This window comes from Heliangelus exortis, chromosome 2 (assembly GCF_036169615.1).
Source record: "Heliangelus exortis chromosome 2, bHelExo1.hap1, whole genome shotgun sequence".
NCBI lineage: Eukaryota > Metazoa > Chordata > Aves > Apodiformes > Trochilidae > Heliangelus > Heliangelus exortis.
The window spans coordinates 80,286,734-80,307,142 of NC_092423.1; the positions used below are offsets into that span (position 1 = coordinate 80,286,734).

The window sequence follows — 20,409 nt, forward strand, 5'->3', positions numbered from 1 at the left end:
AATTTTTCTACCAACTCTCCAAATATCCATGTGGCATAGGAGAACTTTTTTTGAAAAATGCCAGATGGGGTTTTGGCAGCTGAGTCAGTAATTTATCCACCAATCCCCACATGAATGTCCCAAAAATAATATGGAGAATCCCAGATTCTGGTATCATTCCTCTTCTTCACAAGCTCATAAGCAAAAATTTAATGCAATGCTATGTCCCTAAAAAGACTGTTAGACAGTTTTTTAACAAAAAAGAAGTAATGCTGAGGTACCAGTAAACTTGAAAAGGATGATGAAGACCCAGAGAGTACTGCACTTCACTGAATAGGATTTTTAGAGCATTTGTCTCTGCTTTTCTACAGGAATTCTTAGTTTCAGACATTTCATGCATCTGCATTATTTGGTGTCCTGTAACGTGCCTCTTGTTAACAGCCAAACTTACCAAATTCAAGGTGCTCAATAAATTAATTTCATTTTTTTATAAAATTTTGTGTGCTAAGTGAAAATGTATAACTGTCTCTGTGTCCCCATGTATTCAAGTCCCAGCCTCCCTGCAGAGGCAATATGCAGTGGTAAGTAGCTGCCTTGTTGAAAGGTCCAAGCATCATTAGGTAAGAGAGACAGGAGGGTAAGGAGCCTTCTGGGCCTTCACAGACTCAAATGCCAATATGGAATTTGACAGATACAGAGTGATCCTCACTTATGTGGATTCATCTTTGCTGGATTGTGGAGCCAAGTCATCATATGATGGGATGATTTTATCTCGCCCTACACACCTAAGACACACCAAAACTGCTGTAAACATTATTTCAGGATGTTACTTTACCATGCATTGTACCTAGACTGATGCTGGTTTTAGTAAGTTTCTTAAATACTGTCTATAACCTGGAATGGATTTGTGGTGGGACCCAGCATGTACCACTTAAGTGACATGACTGCAGCTGTGCATTCCCTTTTTTCCTTCCAGTTCCTAGGCTGGGTCAAGCTGTAGGCAGGGTCTGGTTATTACTTTTAAAAGAAATGTATAAGGCATCCTTTTAAACAGGGTCTTCACCGTGCTAGATAATGTGGGGACATATAATTAGAGCATATCTGCAAAAAAGATTGTCTCTTAAGAATACAGCACTGAGCAAGGTCATCAGCTGTGTTAACAGAGTTAGGTAAACTAAAAGGAAGATATATTAAAGAAATTAACTTTCTACTATGAGAACAGAAGAAGTTTTGCTTAATTATTTGTTGTTATTAAAACACAGGATGCCAGAAATGACTACAGACAGAACAATATGGGGCAAATGCTTGCAACTTTTAAGGCAGATGTACATTAAATAATGGAGCAAAAATACTCAAGCTTCTGTCAGTCTGCACATTTCTAAAGCTATGTTCTTTAAAAGCAAATTGTCCAATTGTTCAAAATTCTCTGGTTGAAAGGCAGGAAAGCAAGTAACATCCAGAGAAAGGCCATAAAAATTATGAGACATGGAATACTTCTCCTATTAAAACAGGCTGAGAGAGTTGGGGTTGTTCAGCATGGAGAAGAGAAAGCTCCAGGGAGACCTTATTATGGCCTTCAAGTATTTAAAGGGGGGTTATAAGAAAGATGGGGACAAACTTTAGAGAAGGACCTGTTGTGAGAGTACGAGGAGTAATGGATTTAAAGAAAAGTGAGTAGATTTTGATTAAATAAGAAAGAAATCTTTTACTGTGAGGGTGGCTAAACACTGGAACAGGTTGCCTTGAAAGGTAGTAGATGCCCCAGCCCTGAAAAACATTCAAGGATTCGAGGTGAGGTTGCTTGAAGCAACATGATCTAGTTGAAGATGCCCTACTGGTTGCAGGGGGATTAGACAAGATAAGCTTTATAGGTCCCTTCCAACCTATTCAATGATTCTATGATGCTGAATCTGAAAGCTGGTAATTAAGGCACTTTCCAGGAACAGTATAGCCCTAACATCCTGTTTCTATGCCAGGAACCAGTCACGTATTTCATGCAGAAGTCACTGAGAAAAAGAGATGTTCCAGGGCTCTTTCATCATGCCATGTTCTTGGAGATCATGTGAATCCCAGGGGATGGCGAGGCAGGATCATTTGATACGTTGCAGACAGCTTCCAAGATATATTTGCTCATCTTCCAAGAATCAACACTTAGGAGTCACGCAGTCCTACTGTCTCTCTGAGATGTCTCTATTGTTCCCTGCAGTACAGTTTCTCATGTTTGGTTTAATGCAGGTCAACTTTGCAGTTTTCCTCAGCCACTGATTGTTGCCCTACTCTCTATATGGCACCAGATCTAATTCTCAATGGAAGCAGCATTAGTCACCCACTCCCTTCAGCTAGGAACTATTTGATACTTATGTTACATTAGCAGTATTTTAGCTTCCCTCTACTGATCATGACTATGTACCCCTCAAATGTGAAGACTAGATTCAGATGTCTGCTGAAACAGCTAATTTGAAATAAAATTGTACTCCCACTCTTTTCTAATGTCCCTTGACCATAAAGACTGAGTTTTATTTGACATTTTGGTCTTAATTATGATTTATTATGTGTGGGATGGTTAGATGGATTTTTATCTCCATTAAATCTAAATGGCTACATTTTGCCTTTTTCTGCTGAAAGAGTTCATGGAAATAAATGCAGCTAATGGACTCTGCTATTAAGTACATGTTGCTTGGAGATATAATAATGATACTTCTGAGTCTCTCCCACAATTTGCTATTAATATTAGGGAAATGCAAATTTCACCGTCACATTTGAAGTAATTTTTGCTAGTCAAACTATTAAGGTTTAGTTTCAAGGTGGGAATTGTACTTAAAATTGTCATCTTATGAATATCATGGAACATGATTATTTGTACCTCTGCAGTTGTTACTGATAAGGCATGAAGACTTTAAAATACAGCCTGTTAAGCTTTACTATAACATAAGTCCACATATAAATGGACTTGAGCAAAAAAAAAAAAAAAAAAAAAATTATTTTTTTTTCTACAAATGATGCACTGGACAACTATTTTTTGGCTAAAATAACTTCTACTATTTGAAGACCAAATTTCAAGTGGGCTCTACACACTAGTATAACTTTATTCCAAAGAAAAAAAGTTGCTGACTATATCTTCTTTTACACTTTTTAACTTAATATACAGCCATATGGTTGCATGAACTTTAACAGAAAGTATACTTTAAACCCAACTAAGTTATTAAATTTCTTCTTATACATGTATAAAGTTCAAAATAAGAGAAAGTCTAATCCAAATTTCATTTTACAAGCTGCTCTATCTTTAGTTTTTTTCCTGTGGTAAGCAAGGTAGTTTTTTCTTGTCTAAAGTTTATTGTTCATAAAGCCATATAGTCCTTAGCTGAGGATGAGAACTGATGGACAATCAATAACTTTTCAGAATAGATGTTCTCATAGCTAACTGCCTTCAGGCTGAAAAACAGAGCTTATTTTCTCATTTCCAGCTACTGCTTCTTGAGTTTTTCCTCTCTTAGCCTTAAACACCAAACAAATTAACTAGCTGAATTTAAAATTTGGAACACAGAATTGTTTTGGAGTCTATCTGCTCTCAAAAAAAAAAAAAATTAAAAAAAATTCCAAGTGTTCACATTTGAAAGTCCACATTATATCATTATATCATTACTTCATTCTGACAAATTTAGTACTTACCATAACTAATCATTGATTAGGGGTTCCCTGAAATTTTGTGGAGAAAGAAAATAAGAGTGTAGGCATTACCAGTCTTGAAGTCCTTTTTATAAACCTCGAGGAACAAAAGTACCAGCAACTCAAGGAAGCACTATTTACAAGTTCAAAAATGCAAATATCATTCATTTGAAATGTGACTAATATCTATATATTAATGTTATAAGGAGAACATTACCTAAGTAAATATTACAGTTCCTATTTTACAGACACAGAACTGAGCTGTAACACTTTCACAGCCTTAAGAACAGAATCAGGCTCAGGCAACACAAAAAACTAAGGAAGCTTTTTGATCCTTAGGAAGCTTTTGATGCTGCTCATTACATTGGACAACACATCCTTTAGAATAAATGAGGCCATTAAGCACCAAGCAGACTAGAGAAAGATCTACTCTTGTATTTCTGGTAATTTAAAAAGAAATACATTAGAAATACAATAGAAATATATTGATTTTCCCTATTAGAAGAGAAAAGAAAACCACAGATTAAAATGCCTAAAGTAGAGGTAAGTCCTAATAATTTTGAAGTTCAATACTTTTGAAATTTTGTAGCAACTGATTTTTTTCCCTTAAAAAAAAAAGAAAAAAAAGACAACCATGTGAAATTCAATCATGTTTAAATTATGATAATTTTGTGACAAGCAGAGGAGCACCCCAATAAAGCTTAGTTTTGCACAAAGTCTTCCTCACTATCTATGACATGAGTAATACTGTTTTTCTAAGCAATGCATAGATAAGCAAGGGATTTGAACAATTCAAACCTGGGCTTTAACTAACTCCTATTCTCATAAATTACACTTTTTTATAGTAAGCTTAGCCAGGATCTGAGCTATTGCTAAGCATCCTATTTGCTGAGGTCCTCATTATTCAGTATATTTTCTGTTTCTCTGCTTTACATTTGTGTCCCTGGGAATCATTATCAAGTAGGTTCTCTGCACAGCGATGGGCCATAAATTCAACATCTAAGCAAATACAGAACAACCAAAACCAGTCCTTAAAAGAACAAAATTCAAGAAAAAAAACCCTTTCTCCCTTACCATGTTGAATACAGCCATAGTTAATATTATAGCAGTGGTTGTCAATGTAAGAGTGATCCGGGGCCAAGGACGGTTTGCAATTATTCCAGATGATTTCAGGATCCACAACAAAGAAGCTGATGCTTTCTTACTGCATTGCTAAGTGCAAAAAGTATGAAAAAGAGAAAAAAAATTCTTTAGTATATTATATTGTAATTAATATGGCTCAGGTTTGAAGGCAGCATTAATTTTGAAATATTGTACAGAAGTATTCAACTATTATATTCTCATAAAAGTTACAGATCATGATTGTACAGGAAACCAAATGCAAATTTAATTAAAATATTAGCAACAATATCTCTTCTGCTAAAGAATTACAATTTGCTAGCACTTTATTAAACATGTCATATATATTACTAATAATAGATGATACAGAATTGACAAGTGTCATTACCTCCAATATCAGTTAAAAAAAAAAGCAAACACACTGTCCTTCCACACCTCAACTTAAAAAGCACTCACTATTTAGTAGCCTCTGGAAACTTCAAAATGTAAATAATTACTCTGCAAAATCTTTGAGAGAGACAGAGGTCCTTTCACACAGTATCAAGGCTGTGTACAGCCTTTATATACACATATTTAGTATATTTATATACCTAGATATATCCTTGGCAGTCTCACAAAATTATGGGGTTTCTGGGTTTTCTTTCATTTGTTTGGAGACTTGTTTGATAATTCATTTTAAGTGACAGGTACCTCAGCATAACAAATCATCTTTCCCTAAAACCATCTAGAAAACAAATAAGCATTTCATAAAGCAATTTGATTTACAATTTCACACAAAGAGTATTTAGTGAACAGAAAATCTTTCTTACATAGTGGCAAAAATTAACAACAAAAACCTGACTCATTTAACCTGCTTCCATGAATGCATTATGGAATCTATTCATATATGCACAATGCCTAGAAGATGCTCACACACAATAAACAACATTTGTAGCAAATCCAATAACTAATAATTTTGCCAAAACTTTTGCAATGAGGAGATAAGGTTGCCTAGAAGCATCTTGTGTCCTTTCCAAATGTCAAATTCAGCTCTACTGAAACCTATACTATACAACCTACTAAAACAAGAAATGAAAAGTTAAGGAACACAGTGATCTCACAAAAGCATTCACTTCTTAGAATCAGTGAATCATCAAGGTTGGAAAAGACCTCTAAAACTGAGTCCAACCATCCACCCTACAACCTGTAACCATCCACTCTAGCTCTTCATCTACCTGTCTTATCAACACCTCCAGGGATGGTGCTCGCAACACCACCGTGGGCAGCCTGTTCCAATGCCTGACCACCACTCTTTCTATGAAGAAGTTTTTCCTAATATCTAACCTGAACCTACCCTGGTGGAGCTTAACCCAATTTCTCTTGTCCTCTCGCTGGTCACTAGGGAGAAGAGGCCAGCATCTGCCTCACTACACCCTCCTTTCAGGGAGTTGTAGAGAGTGATGAGGTCTCCCCTGAGCCTCCTCTTCTCCAGGCTGAACACCCCCAGCTCCCCCAGCCTCTCCTCACAAGGCCTGATGGGATCCTGGCCATCAGGCTGCTGAAGAGGGTAAAGTTTGCCCTTTGAAAGTCTAGGGTACAGTTTTGCTACCCACCCTCCTGGCATCTCCAAGAATGGAGCATTCTATCAATTAATGATCCACTCATTTTCTCATTTACTCTAATATTGTCAGAACTCACTTTACATATTTTTTTCATCCCAGCAACAACAATCAGCAGAGATATGAGCACAAGAAGTCTCTAAAACAAGAACTCCAGCACTAAAAATGATCAAATATAGGCCTTAATCTATAGCACTTAGCAGGTTCCATAGCTGTAGGACATGATACTAAATTACACTATTATCCAACACATGATTGCAGGTTGCTTGAAGATCTTTGTCTTATTGCACATAATTTTTTTCCTCCTAATTACATACAATTTGGACAGGTCCAGTATAAATCTAGAACTTTTTTTACATATTGTTTCTTTCTATGACAGTAAGTTTTGCATACAGGATTGGACTGATTATGAGGGAATTAAGGGTAGGTGGAGAAAAGGGAAAAAAACAGGTAGCTTTATATACACATTACTCCTCCCCCATATTAAAAAAAAAACCCACCAACACATAAACTCAAGGGACCTGCTTCTTTGAGCAAGAAACTCCTGCCAATGCCTTTCTGCAGTTCCAAGTCTTGTTCCCCCCTCTTAAGCACATAGTAAATTTCAAAATAATTTGAATCCGCATGTTTATTTTAGAAAAGATCTGTCATCGTTCACACTTTAATGATGTAAAAAACATATTGCTACAGAAAAGGGGTGCTCAACTGGACACAGGGAGTAGATCTGTGTGAAAATGCATCATTCAGTTATCTGTATAGCTTGCCTAAAACATGGTGAAAGATGGAGCGTGGATTTACTTCAAACTGAAACAATTACGAAATCGTGTCTTAGTCTTTGCTTTTGTTATAGCAGTCTCTGAGCTATACTACAACTTCACCTACATTGTTCTGTGATTTCCTTGGAAGCTTAGAAGTAGCTGGAATAGTATAAATTGGACTGGGGACAAAACTAGGCACGAACACTGAGTACAAGGAATATAAAGCGGACAAGAAATTACATAAATAAAGCAGTACATCATGCTCTCCATTCTCAGTTATGTTACAGGAAGCTACGCTGTTCAAAGAATTCTTTAGGAGCAAAATGTCCAAGAAAAAAAGCTAATGATGAAAATAAATTATCTGGCCTAAAGCAGAGATATTTTATTATTAATTTTACCATTTTTAGGTTATCTGACCAAAAGCTAATCAAAAGATCAATGTTAAATGTTGGAAACAAAGTAACCTAGTCAGTGAAGAACAACAGCCACAGAATCTGCTGCTCTTAAAACCACTGGAGGAGGATGCCTCAGCCACACTTTCTGGTGCAAAACCTACCAATTAGGTGGAAAACTTACAGTTTTGGGAACATGATATAGGAGAAGAAAGGGAGGGACAAATGTGGATCACGAAGGAACGAGAATATGCAAATGGAGAAGAGACAGGATGAAAGGAAATGGCTGCCTGTAAACACTTGTTTAAATGAATTTATTTGTCTAAATTAATTTATTGCGTATCCGTATTAAATACTATAACTATTTCCTGTGTAAGTGCAGTTCTTATTCTGAGCCTGCATCTGTGCCAAAGCTAGCAAACTTGGATTCATAGAATCATTTAGGTTGGAGATGACCTTTAAGACCATAAAGGCCAACCACTAAACCATGTGTCCAAGCACCACATCTACACATCCTTTAAATAACTCCAGGGATGGTGACTCAATCACTTCCCTGGGCAGCCTGTTGCAATGCTTTACAACCCTTTCCATGAAAAAATTTTTCCTAATATCCAGCCTAACTGTCTAACTTCATGCTGGATTAGATGTCAAACAGCACAGGATTGGTGCCAGGCATTGGGGAGGGACATAGAACATAGCTGAGGCAAGAAGGGAGCCTGACTGCCAGCAACACAAGTGTCTCAGGGCAGTCCCTGCAGGGGCCCATAGGATGTGTGGGGCAGTGTGTGTAACCATTAGGAAACACCAGGCTGGTCTGGCTGACAATTGGAGAGCTGCATTTGCAGAGATTTGAGCCAGCCACTGCCTAAGAGAGGTAGTCTGACACAAATATTGTTTTGACTTAAAGTCCACACTGAGTGACCCACAAATGTGAGTGTGCCCATGAATGACAACATTCAGAGTGTGAGCACTAGCAAACTGCTGTCCAGATCAGCCAGAAAGGAGACATTAGACCAGCAGTGTTGATCACATTTACACATGCTGCTTGTTGTTAGATAGGTGTTGTAATGGCTGCTCTCTCCATCCTATGAGTATGGTCTATGCCTATGTGCCTGTTGGGAATATGTGCTCAGCTTCACTATGGCTGTACCTGGGACACTCTCATCAGTGAGACAGCAAAATCCCCTGGGTCTGTGATTCCATCAAGTTGTGCTCCAGAGCTCTTTCCTGGTTCCTGAACTATACTGGACGCAACAAGCTCTTATTTTCAATTTCAGAACTTTAAAAAATGTCTCAGTATTAGATGCAAAAAAAGTCATTAAAAAGTTACTTTAATGTTTTTCTAGAATTAAGCAATGTAAGTTGATGGTTTCCTCTGCAGAAACGAACAACTTGTGTCATGCTAATTCTGAAGATAAAATTAAGATTTACACAGAAAGTTTCTGCTGAATACCAGTATCTAAATTCATGAATGTTGGCATCAAATGATAGAGACTTCTCAGATTTTTTGACATAACTGTCAATGCTTCCAGTTGTTAAATTTCAACTTTCTTCATTTTTTTTAAGTAATCACAGTGATTAAATATTACAGTACAGACTTTTTCATGTTACTTACCAATGTCCATGCTGAGAACTGAATTTACTGCTGAGGACTGCTTTATTGCTTTTCAAGTACCTTACATTTTTTAACAGACTTTAGCAGCTCTGTAGTAAAATTCCTTGCAATAATTGTAGATTTCCTTTGTTTACAATATTTTTGATCAATATCACCTGACTTTGCTACTGTATTTTAGGAAGGAGGAACTGTTTGAATTTAGTTTCTACATTGCTTTAAAAAGCAATTTTTCTGCTTCTATTTAAAAACAAAACAAACTAAAAAGATTTTTAGATTTTTATGTTCTCTGGACAATTCTATCACTATGAAAAGCTATGTAGTGTGATTAAACAATAAGGAGATTCCATTCTTCTAGCTGCTATTGCTAAAATTACAGATATTGCTGGTTCTAATCTGAATAAAAATGTGCATTGTTAGACAGCAACTTCAAAAATGAAGTTGCAGATAGGTTTTTCAACTTGTAAAACGAAAGCACAAAAGAACTCAGACACACAAGAACCTTCCTGATGGCCAATGAGGCTCCTGAAAGGAAAATCTGTGTCAAAACCCTGATTCACATTAAAAAAGCTTTAAACCCTTGAGTAGATATTCCTTTGAAAACATTAAAAAAATACACTGTTGATTAGTAAATCTCCATGTAAATTAACAGATTTGCTGAAATGCGTTAGCAGTTTAAGTCCAGTGCATATATAGCACAACTGCAGCAGCCACAGACTGCTGAAAATTTAGGCAGCTCCTGGAAGCAGAACTGGAGGGGTGGAGTGATCATTAAATTCAGACTGGCAGATCTATGGAATCTTATTTTACTGATTCATTAGCTTCCATCAGACACTTTTCCTTGGAAATGTTATGTCTCACCTGTTTCTTAAGAAAAGGGAAAATCAGATGAAAGAAAGTAATCCTTGCTAGAAAGCATCCAAGAAAGGTAAGACATGCTTCAGGAGGATTAATGAGCTTGTGTTTGTTCTAAGCAGAGCTGGCAGAATATGGCTCAGTGTTTATCATGCACTGACTAGAAATAACAGGCATGTGTACTATGGAAGGTGACTGATGTATTACTTTTTCATCTGAATATGTTAAATCTGATATGACAGCTCAGCATGATAATGCCTAATAGCTTATATTGAATATTCACATTATTAAAATGTGTTGTCTTTCCACACACACAAAGACCTACTTCAGCGTTTAACTAAATGAATGCTGTCTTCCTGAGTGAGATAAAGGAACTGGTGTGAGAATTAATTGTGACAGCTATCTTGTAGAAGAAAGACAGTGTCACAAGAGCTGTCACACTTGTCCTTCACAGGCTAGCAGAGGTTGGAACATCTTGACTGAAACCTCTTATTTACAGAAAGAAAGTGAGTCACATTTTCTGTAGTTCTATAACTGTTCATTTCTTTTTGCATTTAAAAACAATTTAATTTTTTATTAATAGTTTTACTAATACTGATGTTACAAAGAAGAAAATATAAGTGAAACAAAAAGCCCCCAAATCCATATTTTTTTTCACATGCTTATTTTCACTCAGACTTGAAGAAGACTACAAAATACAAATCCAAAGAACTGTCTGACCGTCTGACAGTGATTACACTGACCTAAGCTTGAAGAAGAGTGATTTTTATACAGAGAAACAAGCTTATACTTTACATACTTTATAATGGTCCTATTGTTGATAAACAAAGGCCCAAAGTATGTCATAAAGTTTTTAACTCCATGGTGGCACCTGTAAATCTAGGTCATGCAGTTTGAATCACAAAAAATGCATCCATGTCAAGAGCCTACTCAACTTAGATTGGATACAATTGGCTTCACAGTGTTTGGATTCTGAACAAAGAAATAACAGGAAAAACTAAAGTCAGTATGACATTTTTAATTTCACTATACTTTGCAGTATTCATTATCCTTCACTAAGGTTCACATTAAAACAGCCACGTGGCTCACTTCAACTGTCTCATTCAAAGGAAAGAAAATGGCAGTGAGCTGTATAAATATGCCTCTAGGGACTCAGAGTCCAGTCCTGGTACTCCTGTACTGCTCTCCTCATTCAAGAAAATGTAATGTGTCTGTGTTGTATGCTACTTTAAGTTAATGATTTCTTATCCCCTACCATCAAAAGTTTTTCTATTTCACATGAAATATTCAGAGTCTCTGGTGCTGACTGACTTTTTATAGACAGTGGTCAGGGCACTGAATTAGAGGAAGGTGTTCTGAATTTTACCTTTAAACTAAGTCTTTATCACTAAGTTAAGATGTCACCACCCAAAAATTGCCTCACACAACAAGAACCATGATCTGTGGTGATATTGCAGTACTTACATATCATGGATATCACCTCTCTAAACCCTCAAAACAACCTGGATGCTCTCTGCTTTCATCCCTTTTACTACTTAACTGTAGGGAAAGTTGTTTGCATGCTGGACTATTGATATACACTCAATATCTCTTTATTTGGAGGTAACTTAAAATCTCATTTTGGACAAAGACACTAAAAGACAGCATGGCTGTGTTGGTTTTTTTTAAAAAAACAAACGATAGTCTCACTCATAAAAATATTAAAAAAGAAGTTACTAGCACAACAGACAAAACAGCAAGAAACATAATTTTCACCAGGTTAGACAGCTTCTTTAGTTGGTCACAATTACATAACATGTCACAAACATTTAACTCAATAAGAAATAAGGCAAAGGATTTTTGTTACGGAAATCAGTACATTTCCAGCAGTTTCTGAAGTCTGAGCATAGTACTTAGTGATAATGGATTTGCTGTTGCAGTGCCTGTGCTAGAGACTAATCAGAATGACTTAAGTTTGATGGCTCCTTTATAGAACCTGCTGTATGTGCTGAAGTACTTCTCTGTATTCCCCCTGCCTTCACCCATCCCTGCTTTTATCTTTATTGACAAGCAAAGCCTTACTACTGAAGAAACTGAAGGGCCTCAATCTTTCATTTGTATCTATGTTAAGTGAGACACTCTCATCAGAGATAAGATACCAGGCTGAAAATAATTTCCAAGTAGTGCTAGTGCAGATATTTCTGTCTTGGCAGAGCTTTTAGGTATCTTAACTGTACAGATACTTTCTGACTGCTAAATACCAATGGCAATTGCTTTAGAATAAAATACATATCCCTGAAAATGAAGGTAAAGATTGTGCATCACTCTTTGTACTGTGCTGTGGTGTAATGCAACCAACAAATAATATGTTCTCCTCTAGCAGTGCCAGGACTGCTCACACGCTGGCTGCACTATGTTAGATGCTCTGGTGACCTCAAATCAGAGTATCTTTCTCAGCCGTGGAGCCTGTTATTTTCTGATTGTTGTTTGGCTGATGCTGTGTTCTGCTAAACTGTGTATTTAAGAGAGACTGTAAACATGTTTGGATGAGATGATAGGAAATAAATGGTTTTACCTCTAATTTTCCTTGTTAGCTGAAATAGGTTAGCAAAGTATAAACATATGTGAAGAAAGGCTATTTTGTATTAGTGGAAAATAACTGGTGCAAAGAGTGTGTGGTAATGCAAAGAAATTTTTGAGACAGCATTTGATTCAATGCACAAAGAACATCTGCATGAGACTAATACTTCTTCAGCTGGCTACCTCAGGTACCACAGAGAGCTTTCCTTTACACGTATACTGTGGTTTTTACTATTGTTTGCATTACATTTTCCAGTGTATTATCTAGATAACCAGAACTCAGCTTCCTTGTATTCACATCAGGAGGTAGAACTCATCTAACAGTTACCAGGCCTGAGGCATTTCACACTCACTCTGTGAATTCATTTATACTTCAGAAAGATAGAGACACAGAAAATATGAGTTTAAAGGACAGTCACTGTCCTCTATCTGCATTTGGGAAGGAACTCTCCCATGCAAAACTCCAAGAAAATATTAAAAATTAATATTAAAACAATAGCCTAAATACAAAAACATAAGCCAAAAAGTATCTTCAAGACCAAAAGTAATCATTAACATAAGATTTAACTCAGAATATTGTAATTATCTAAAAAAGTAAAAAAATAAAATAAAAGTGCATAGGCACAAAGAAGTAACTAGAATACAAAAGATGTCTGACCATTTAAGTTTTGGGATAAATGCCAATTTTAGCTAGAATTGGTGAAAGTTTAATGTCAGTGGGCATTAGACTGTTTCATTGAGGACTGCCAGCCCTCCCTGTCCTCGGCCTGTTTGCCCAAGGTCGGCAGAAGATGACAAGCACAAAGGAAGGCTCTGAATGTCTGTAACCTCATTGTTTGTGCTACCACTCTGCCTCATCTTTTGTTGGAAGCATTCCTACTCTTATTCAATGGCTGATATTATCACTTCAGAATAGACTGAGTTGGATGCTGCTGCAGTGCTACTGAACGTTAAAGTCTACAAACAATAAACTCGGAGTGAAAGAGTGAGTGCTAATCTTTCTCACAATAGTGAAATTAAATTCCACAGAGCTTGTAATTTTTGTACTAAAGTTTGGATGTGGGTTATTCTCACTTACCATTGAAAGGAAAATCATACAGCAAAACTTGTTCAGAGCTGCTCTTTGTGTGTCTTACTCTGTGGTGGTTACAGTCATTTATAACTGATGGAGACTGAGAGGGCAAAGTGTCACAGTACTGAGACCAGCACATAATGCAGTGACAGCCAGGTGTCCTAACTTGAACTTAGATTTTGCTGGTTTTGCTGGCACTACAGGTCTCACTCTATAAATCCTGTAAGTTGTGTATTTAACTACTTCTGCAAGTTTCTGTCCCAGTTGCAGGTGCCCAGGTTGATGGGGTGGGGACTGCAGGAGTGGCTGGGGCTGCCCCATGACAGACACCTCTGGTTCCAGCTAGCCCCAACAGCAGGCCACAGCTGAGCCCCTCAGCACCTCAGGGAAAGCTTGGGTCAGAAAGGGCAGAAAATGTTAGGCAGAGAGAGGAGGAGGGAATAAAAAGAGTGTGAAGCAGCAGAGGGAACACTGAGGTTGGAGGAGGAGGAAGAGAAGGAGGAGGCACCCCATGCTGGAGCAGAGGTTTGCACTACAGCCCATGGAGGATCCACGTCAGACGAGGGCAAAAGTGTGAAAGGGGAGGAGCAGCAGAGAGAAATGTTGATGTACTGATCACCCTCCATCCCCACTTGTGCTGCCTGGGACCAAGTAGAGGACTTTGGAGTGATATAGTGAAGCTGAGTTTGGGAAAGGGGAAAAGAATGGTGTGGCTTTAATGTTTTTGTGGTTTGGGTTTTTTTTGTTTCTTGCTACCCAAATATATTTCAATTGGCAGTAAATAAAATTAATTTTCCTGAAGTTGACTATGCTTTGTCTATGACAGCAAGTGGTAAGTGATCTCCCTGTCTTTATCTGAAACCACAAGTGCTCTCATCCTATTTTCTTACCCCAACCTGCTGAGGCGGTTGAGTAAGTGAGCAGCTGGGTGGGTGTCCAGCCCACAGCCAAGGCGAACTCACCACAATTCATCTCTCAGGGTCAATCAGGCCCCAAAAATTATCTTTTCTTTTTTGTGCATTTTCAGAAGGGAGATTTTGTTCATTTTAAACTGTAGTTATGTGCAGATGTGTGTACACACATGCACAACCACATTTTCTAAGTGCATTCTGCAAGGGAATCCAAAATGGACGTTTTTAGAAACAGAAGTAGGAAAAACTCACTCTGGGAAAAAAACCCCTTCAAATTCAACCCCAGTTGGAATTAGGACAACAAAGCTTTATTTTTGTTACCACTGAAACTGTAGTGTTAAAACTCAGATATTGATACTTGTTTGCTTGAGAATTTCAGACTTTTTCTTCTAGAATGAAAGTATTTACAGGTATGGGTCAGATAGTGCAATGGGAATGCTAACAAAACATAGCATAAGTGTCCCTGTGGTTAAAGTAGCAAAACAGTATTTGGATTTTGACATGAAGGAAGAAATCTTAAGGAGAGGATAGGGGGAGGATAAACCTACTGCCTGTCCTGCTAGCTGCCTCTAATCCTTCACTTTACAGAATGATGTCCATGCTCCCGAAGGAAAGACAAGAGCTACATCAGCTCTGGTCACAACCTTCTTGCTGAAAGGTTTCTTAGCAGCATAACTTCTGCATTAGAGCAGTTGAACTTACAGACATAAATAGCTCCGCTTCAAGCTGTTTAGGTTAGAACATGACACCTTGCAAGTCAACAAAAATGCCATAATTTGTCTCCACTTCTGAGGAGTATTCACAGTACTTAAAAGACATTGGAAAACCAGAACTGAAAGCAGGTGGTAGATGTCATTCAAGTGGCACTACTCCTCTGCTCTGACTTGGGATATTTGCTTAGCCACCCTTAAACGCAGAAAAATATTTTTGTATTCCTCCTAAAGCTAGACTACAAATAAAAGACCCAGGAAAGTGTATGCCCCAGCACTTCCTGACACCATCCAGTTGGCACTTCTTTTTCTTAGAGTAAAAAGGCTTTTTCTTGAATTTTTTTTTTTTTTTTTTTTTTTTTAACCATTGGCGCTTTAAACAGGAGTCCTCTGACTCAATCAGTTTACCCTGATGTCAACAAAAACCAGCAAATCCAGTATGACATTACATGCTATTAGGTAACCTCTAGGACCTCACTCCAAGGATTTAAAATACTTTAAAATACTGGTGAATTATATCTCAGATTGATTTCTGAGCAGTGGCAGCCTCTCTACCTTATTGGAAAGGCAGTTGAAATGTATATTACTTGTATTTTCTTACAAGCATGTCCTGATTAATTGCACATCTTACAAGGGAGGAATTATAAAATTTGCTTCCTCTGTTTCTTGCTTTAACTGCCAGGCCACCTTTCCTTACTGCTTTACTGCACAGTGATGTAATTGTCTTTCCCATGTGCATGTTTTGCTTTTTAACAGAAGATCTTTCTATCATGGGAGCTTGTGGAAAGATGTAGAGATAGAGAAAAAATGGGGATTAAGTGACAAGTAGACAGATAGTTTTACTCCAGATTACATGCCAGATTCAAATTGCATTCATTTTCTTACAAATGCTGAAATAATCTTGTTCTGGATGAAGCTATATGTTTGATCGATTTGAGAATAACTGAAAAGAGAGCAATACTTATAAATTATATTGTGAAATGCTGAAAGATTTGCCCAAATCTTGAATTAAATGAGATTCTCACATTCAGCATATTACTGAGTACATTAATAGGCAGTACAATGACACCTGGACCACTCAATGTTAAAATTTGAATTTTACTATAGGAATTTTATATTTCAAAACTCTCTAAACCGAGAAAAGAGTCTTATACAATACTTAAACAAATAAACAGTCCCCCAGATTAAAGCACTCATGAGTCACCTCCCGTAAGCACAACAGGAAAATTTTTTGAAATAGAATGCAAACCTCTTAGGATCTATCTTCATGGGAGAGAAAGAGTACCAGTGCAGGTCAGACAGGCACTGTACTGGCATTCTCTTTTTTTCAGATAAATTAGGACATTTTACAGCAGGTTAACATGGACAAAAGAATGTCCTCAGAAGATTAAGAATGCAAGTCTTTCTCATTTAACTAGTGCTCTGCAAAAGCAGAATGCCTTGGCAAAACCAGAACACATTGTTAAAAGAAATCATTCACTAATGGATTACATTTCCTTGAATACCTACCAAAAGCTGTCCAGCAAAGCAGATAAACAAAATGAAGGAAAGCAAGAGAAATGCAGCCCCAAATGAAATTCCAAGAATAGATGTTCTACAAGAAAAGGAAAACATGTATTAATTTTTCTGGTACAAAATCTGCCATGTGAAAGCTGCATCTTCCAAACAACAACACCATGGAAAAGCAATTCCAATCCTTATCAGAATGACAGGCCTGTTTCTTGCCTTTTTCTCAACTCAGAAATGCTTGAATTTACTTTACCTCTGGCTTCACAAAACTTTTACCATAAGAAGATAATACTTTCCACATAAATAATCTAAATGACAGAGTGCATTAACAGCACCAATGTTTTGGTTTGGTTTTATGTTGGAAAGTCTGCATTAAAGAACTTTATTACTTTATTGCTACGCTGATAATTTTATAATAATTTAAGGATCTAGTAGATGTACAAATTAAATTGTTGGTAGTGTACATTTTGCACCACAGGTAGGAAATGTCATGGGACAATGACACCCAATTTTCAGGGTCTCACAGCTTGAACCTGAGATGTATGTGATGGTGCAGTCTCCCAGGCAGCAAAGGCCCTAACATATAGTGGCTGTTATTTCATGAATGAATAGGGATTCAGTGCCTCTAAAAACTCCATTCTGTATCAAATCTGACCGGTTTCCCCACAGACTCTGAATTATTGGAGGACAAGATAGGTAGGAAAACTAAGCACCATGAAGAAAAGACAAAACAGCAACAGACCCAAAATGGAAAAAATTGTAATCTATACTCTTCCTGAAATCATTCTTACTCATCCTTACTCAGTGTTCTTAGCTCATCTTTTTCTTGTGTGTTATAATAGGAAAGTCTAGCCAAAATAGCATCACTGGATACTCAGTAAACAGGAACAGTATACAGAAACAAACTGGGCATGCGTTCATTCCCCAAATGTGGAAATCTCTTTACGAGAATATCAGAGTAGAGTGTAATTGCTCCACCAGGCACCATATGAGAGCTGGTTGGCATGGCTGCCTAGGGAAAGGTGCAGTGGGACCTAATTTTGTTTAATGAATGCCAAGAGGAGATCAGAAGCTCTGAACCTATGGAGTTGCTTAAGCAAGGGAACTAGATGCCATCAGGAAGTCCCTCACCTGAGCATCTGCTTTCAGTTTTAACCACAAATTTTTTTACAGACTTTTAAAATCTCTCTCAATTCCTTTGAGCACCAGCAAATATTTTATCAAACCTTATACAGTAGAAACACTGGCATGATTTTTAGAAATAAGTTTTATATCCCTTGTTTTACCACAAAACTAAAATAAATGTTACATTTGAAATCACCTCCTCCATGAATGTATGATTCAGAATTAAAATGCATTATTAATAAAAGTATGCTTCTGTTCTTTAGAGATGCCACATGAATTCAAGTATACACATTTTAGAAACCATAATAGTAAAAAATTATTGTTAGGGCTCCATGGATCAGTTTCCTTATATTACATACAAATATTGGAAAACATCATGATCTGTTTTAACAACAGTATTATAGAAGCTATTTTCAGGAAAGAACAAAAAAGCATTAGCTTCACAAATCAATTTGGTGCCATACTGCTGCCATTAAAAGCATTTTGGAAAGTAATTTATGAGCTTCCCTGCCAATCATTCAGAGAACCTCTTACATACTAAGTATTCATCAGACTTTGGGTGGCTGTGAATAGGTGGTGATAAACAACTGGAAATTTGCAATATATATTAATCTGAAATAATGTTTCTTTTTGAGGTGATTTTAAAATCATTACTGCTTATGAATACATGTTCTCCAAGAATTTTTCATTGAGACTGAGACAGCAGGCTGTACATCAGAATATGGAAAACTAGTGTCTACTTTTAGGAATTTAAAATCTGCTAAGAGATGAAAGAAAAAAGAATATAACAGGCTTGGGTTTCATACACGCATAAACACTTTCAATCATACATGTCCCTCGGTAAGGTTCAAGTAACTACTGCATCTCAGACTACTAACATTATTTTTCAGATATGAAGGATACAAAAAAGGAGCATGCAAACCTTAAGATATGATTCAGTATAAGAATAGCCTTGTGAGTCAAGTTGGGAGTGCATTCTTAAAGAACAAGAAGTTAAGATGTCTGTTAGTGAAACTGGAGAGCAAGGGAAATTAACGTGGCACAAGGACAGTTTACGTCTAGTACTTCATCACATGGGCAACAGGAAAAAAAAAAAAAAGGACATTTGTAGCTGTTTTACATGATCAGTGGTGTTATGGAGGTGGCACAAGACAAAGAGCTATGTATCAAGTAGAACAAGATTCTGACAGGACAAAGAGAAAAGGACTCAAGATAAGGAGTGGTATCTTAGAATCCAGATCTGAGTGGTGAATGCAGGGGTGCAAAAAGGTAAGATTTTTGCTCTCCACACCCCCTTGTTTTCTGGGAAAAGTAGGACTTTCCTTTCAGATAGGCTACGCCAATATAGTTGCTGCTCCTAAATGGAAAGAAGTGGGTTGAAAATGCTATAATGGGAAGCAAAATGCTGAAAAGCAAATGTCAACATAAACAAACCTTATTTGAGGCAGTGACCATAGGAAAGCCATAACATGCATTTATTTTTTTGTCACCGGAACACTGCAAAAGCAGTGTTGGTCATTACAGTAAACTAATCTCACATCTACTGTGTGGAGTCATCAAATGCATTGCGTGAGTCACCAAGTGCATTGCACTGACTGATTGAGATGGGGAAGAGAGTACTTATACATGCTTACGTCTTGTTGGTAACATTTTGACTGGAAAATAAAAGAAAATATTATGAAGATAAAGATACTGAAAAATGGAGAAGAAAATGTATTATTTCTTTTGTAACTTTTAGGAAAATACATGACTTATGGCACAAGGCCCTTAATGGGACTCAGAGAATTTCTGAGAAAAGGTAATGAGCAAGATTTGCTGTCATTTAAATGTCACAACAAAGTCCCACTCCTTGTGATACATTTCACCTCAAGATATTGTTTATTTGATTAAATTTATATTTTCTACTTTGTGTAAAGTTTATTATATAGACATGGCATCAGTTTATTGACACCAGGGAAAATTATTAATAAATTATTTCAACCTTGAAATAAATGTTTTGTGATTTTGGAGATATCATTTATTACCTGCAACTTGCTGGGTGTTAGTCACCAGCAAGTGTCTTCAAATCTATTTTAAAGCAGCAGGTGGTGTACCTGCACAAAAATCAATGATATTACACTGCTGCAAAACTGGATTAATGGATTAGTGAATCAATAAACCCCAGTGACAGACGTAGTTTATCTCCCTGTCTTCATTAGATCACAATTTAAAAATCCTGACAATTTTTGGAAGAAAAAAACAAGGATAGGTAGAATCTTAGATGAAACTATGATTTATTTATTTATATTTATTTGTTATTACTACTGCTGGAAGGAAATAACATTGAAGCAGTGGAGCATGTTCAATTTAAGCTATATTTGTGATGACTACATACGCTGGTGATTTTTTTAGTTGTTTTTTTCAGTTTTGTTTGTTTTGTTTTTTTCAGTGCTCCCAGTTTTCCAGTAAAGATGCAGAAGACAGTCTAATGCCTTGAATTTCTGTCTTCCATTTTTGCATCTCTTAAATTAATCCACAGACCTCTTGAAGCTGAATACTACGCAT

At 36.9% G+C, this 20,409-nt stretch overlaps 1 protein-coding gene across 1 annotated transcript in view; it reads right to left on the reverse strand.

Moving 5' to 3' along the window:
- The window catches only part of ADCY2 (adenylate cyclase 2), a 210,176-nt gene that overhangs the window by 35,114 nt on the left and 154,653 nt on the right, over positions 1–20,409 (reverse strand). Inside the window, exons 15-16 of the mRNA XM_071736713.1 lie at positions 16,741–16,825; positions 4,720–4,857 (exon numbers count right to left, since the gene is read on the reverse strand). Of these exons, the coding sequence (XP_071592814.1) occupies positions 4,720–4,857; positions 16,741–16,825 (223 nt within the window). The remainder of the gene's footprint in view (positions 1–4,719; positions 4,858–16,740; positions 16,826–20,409) is intronic.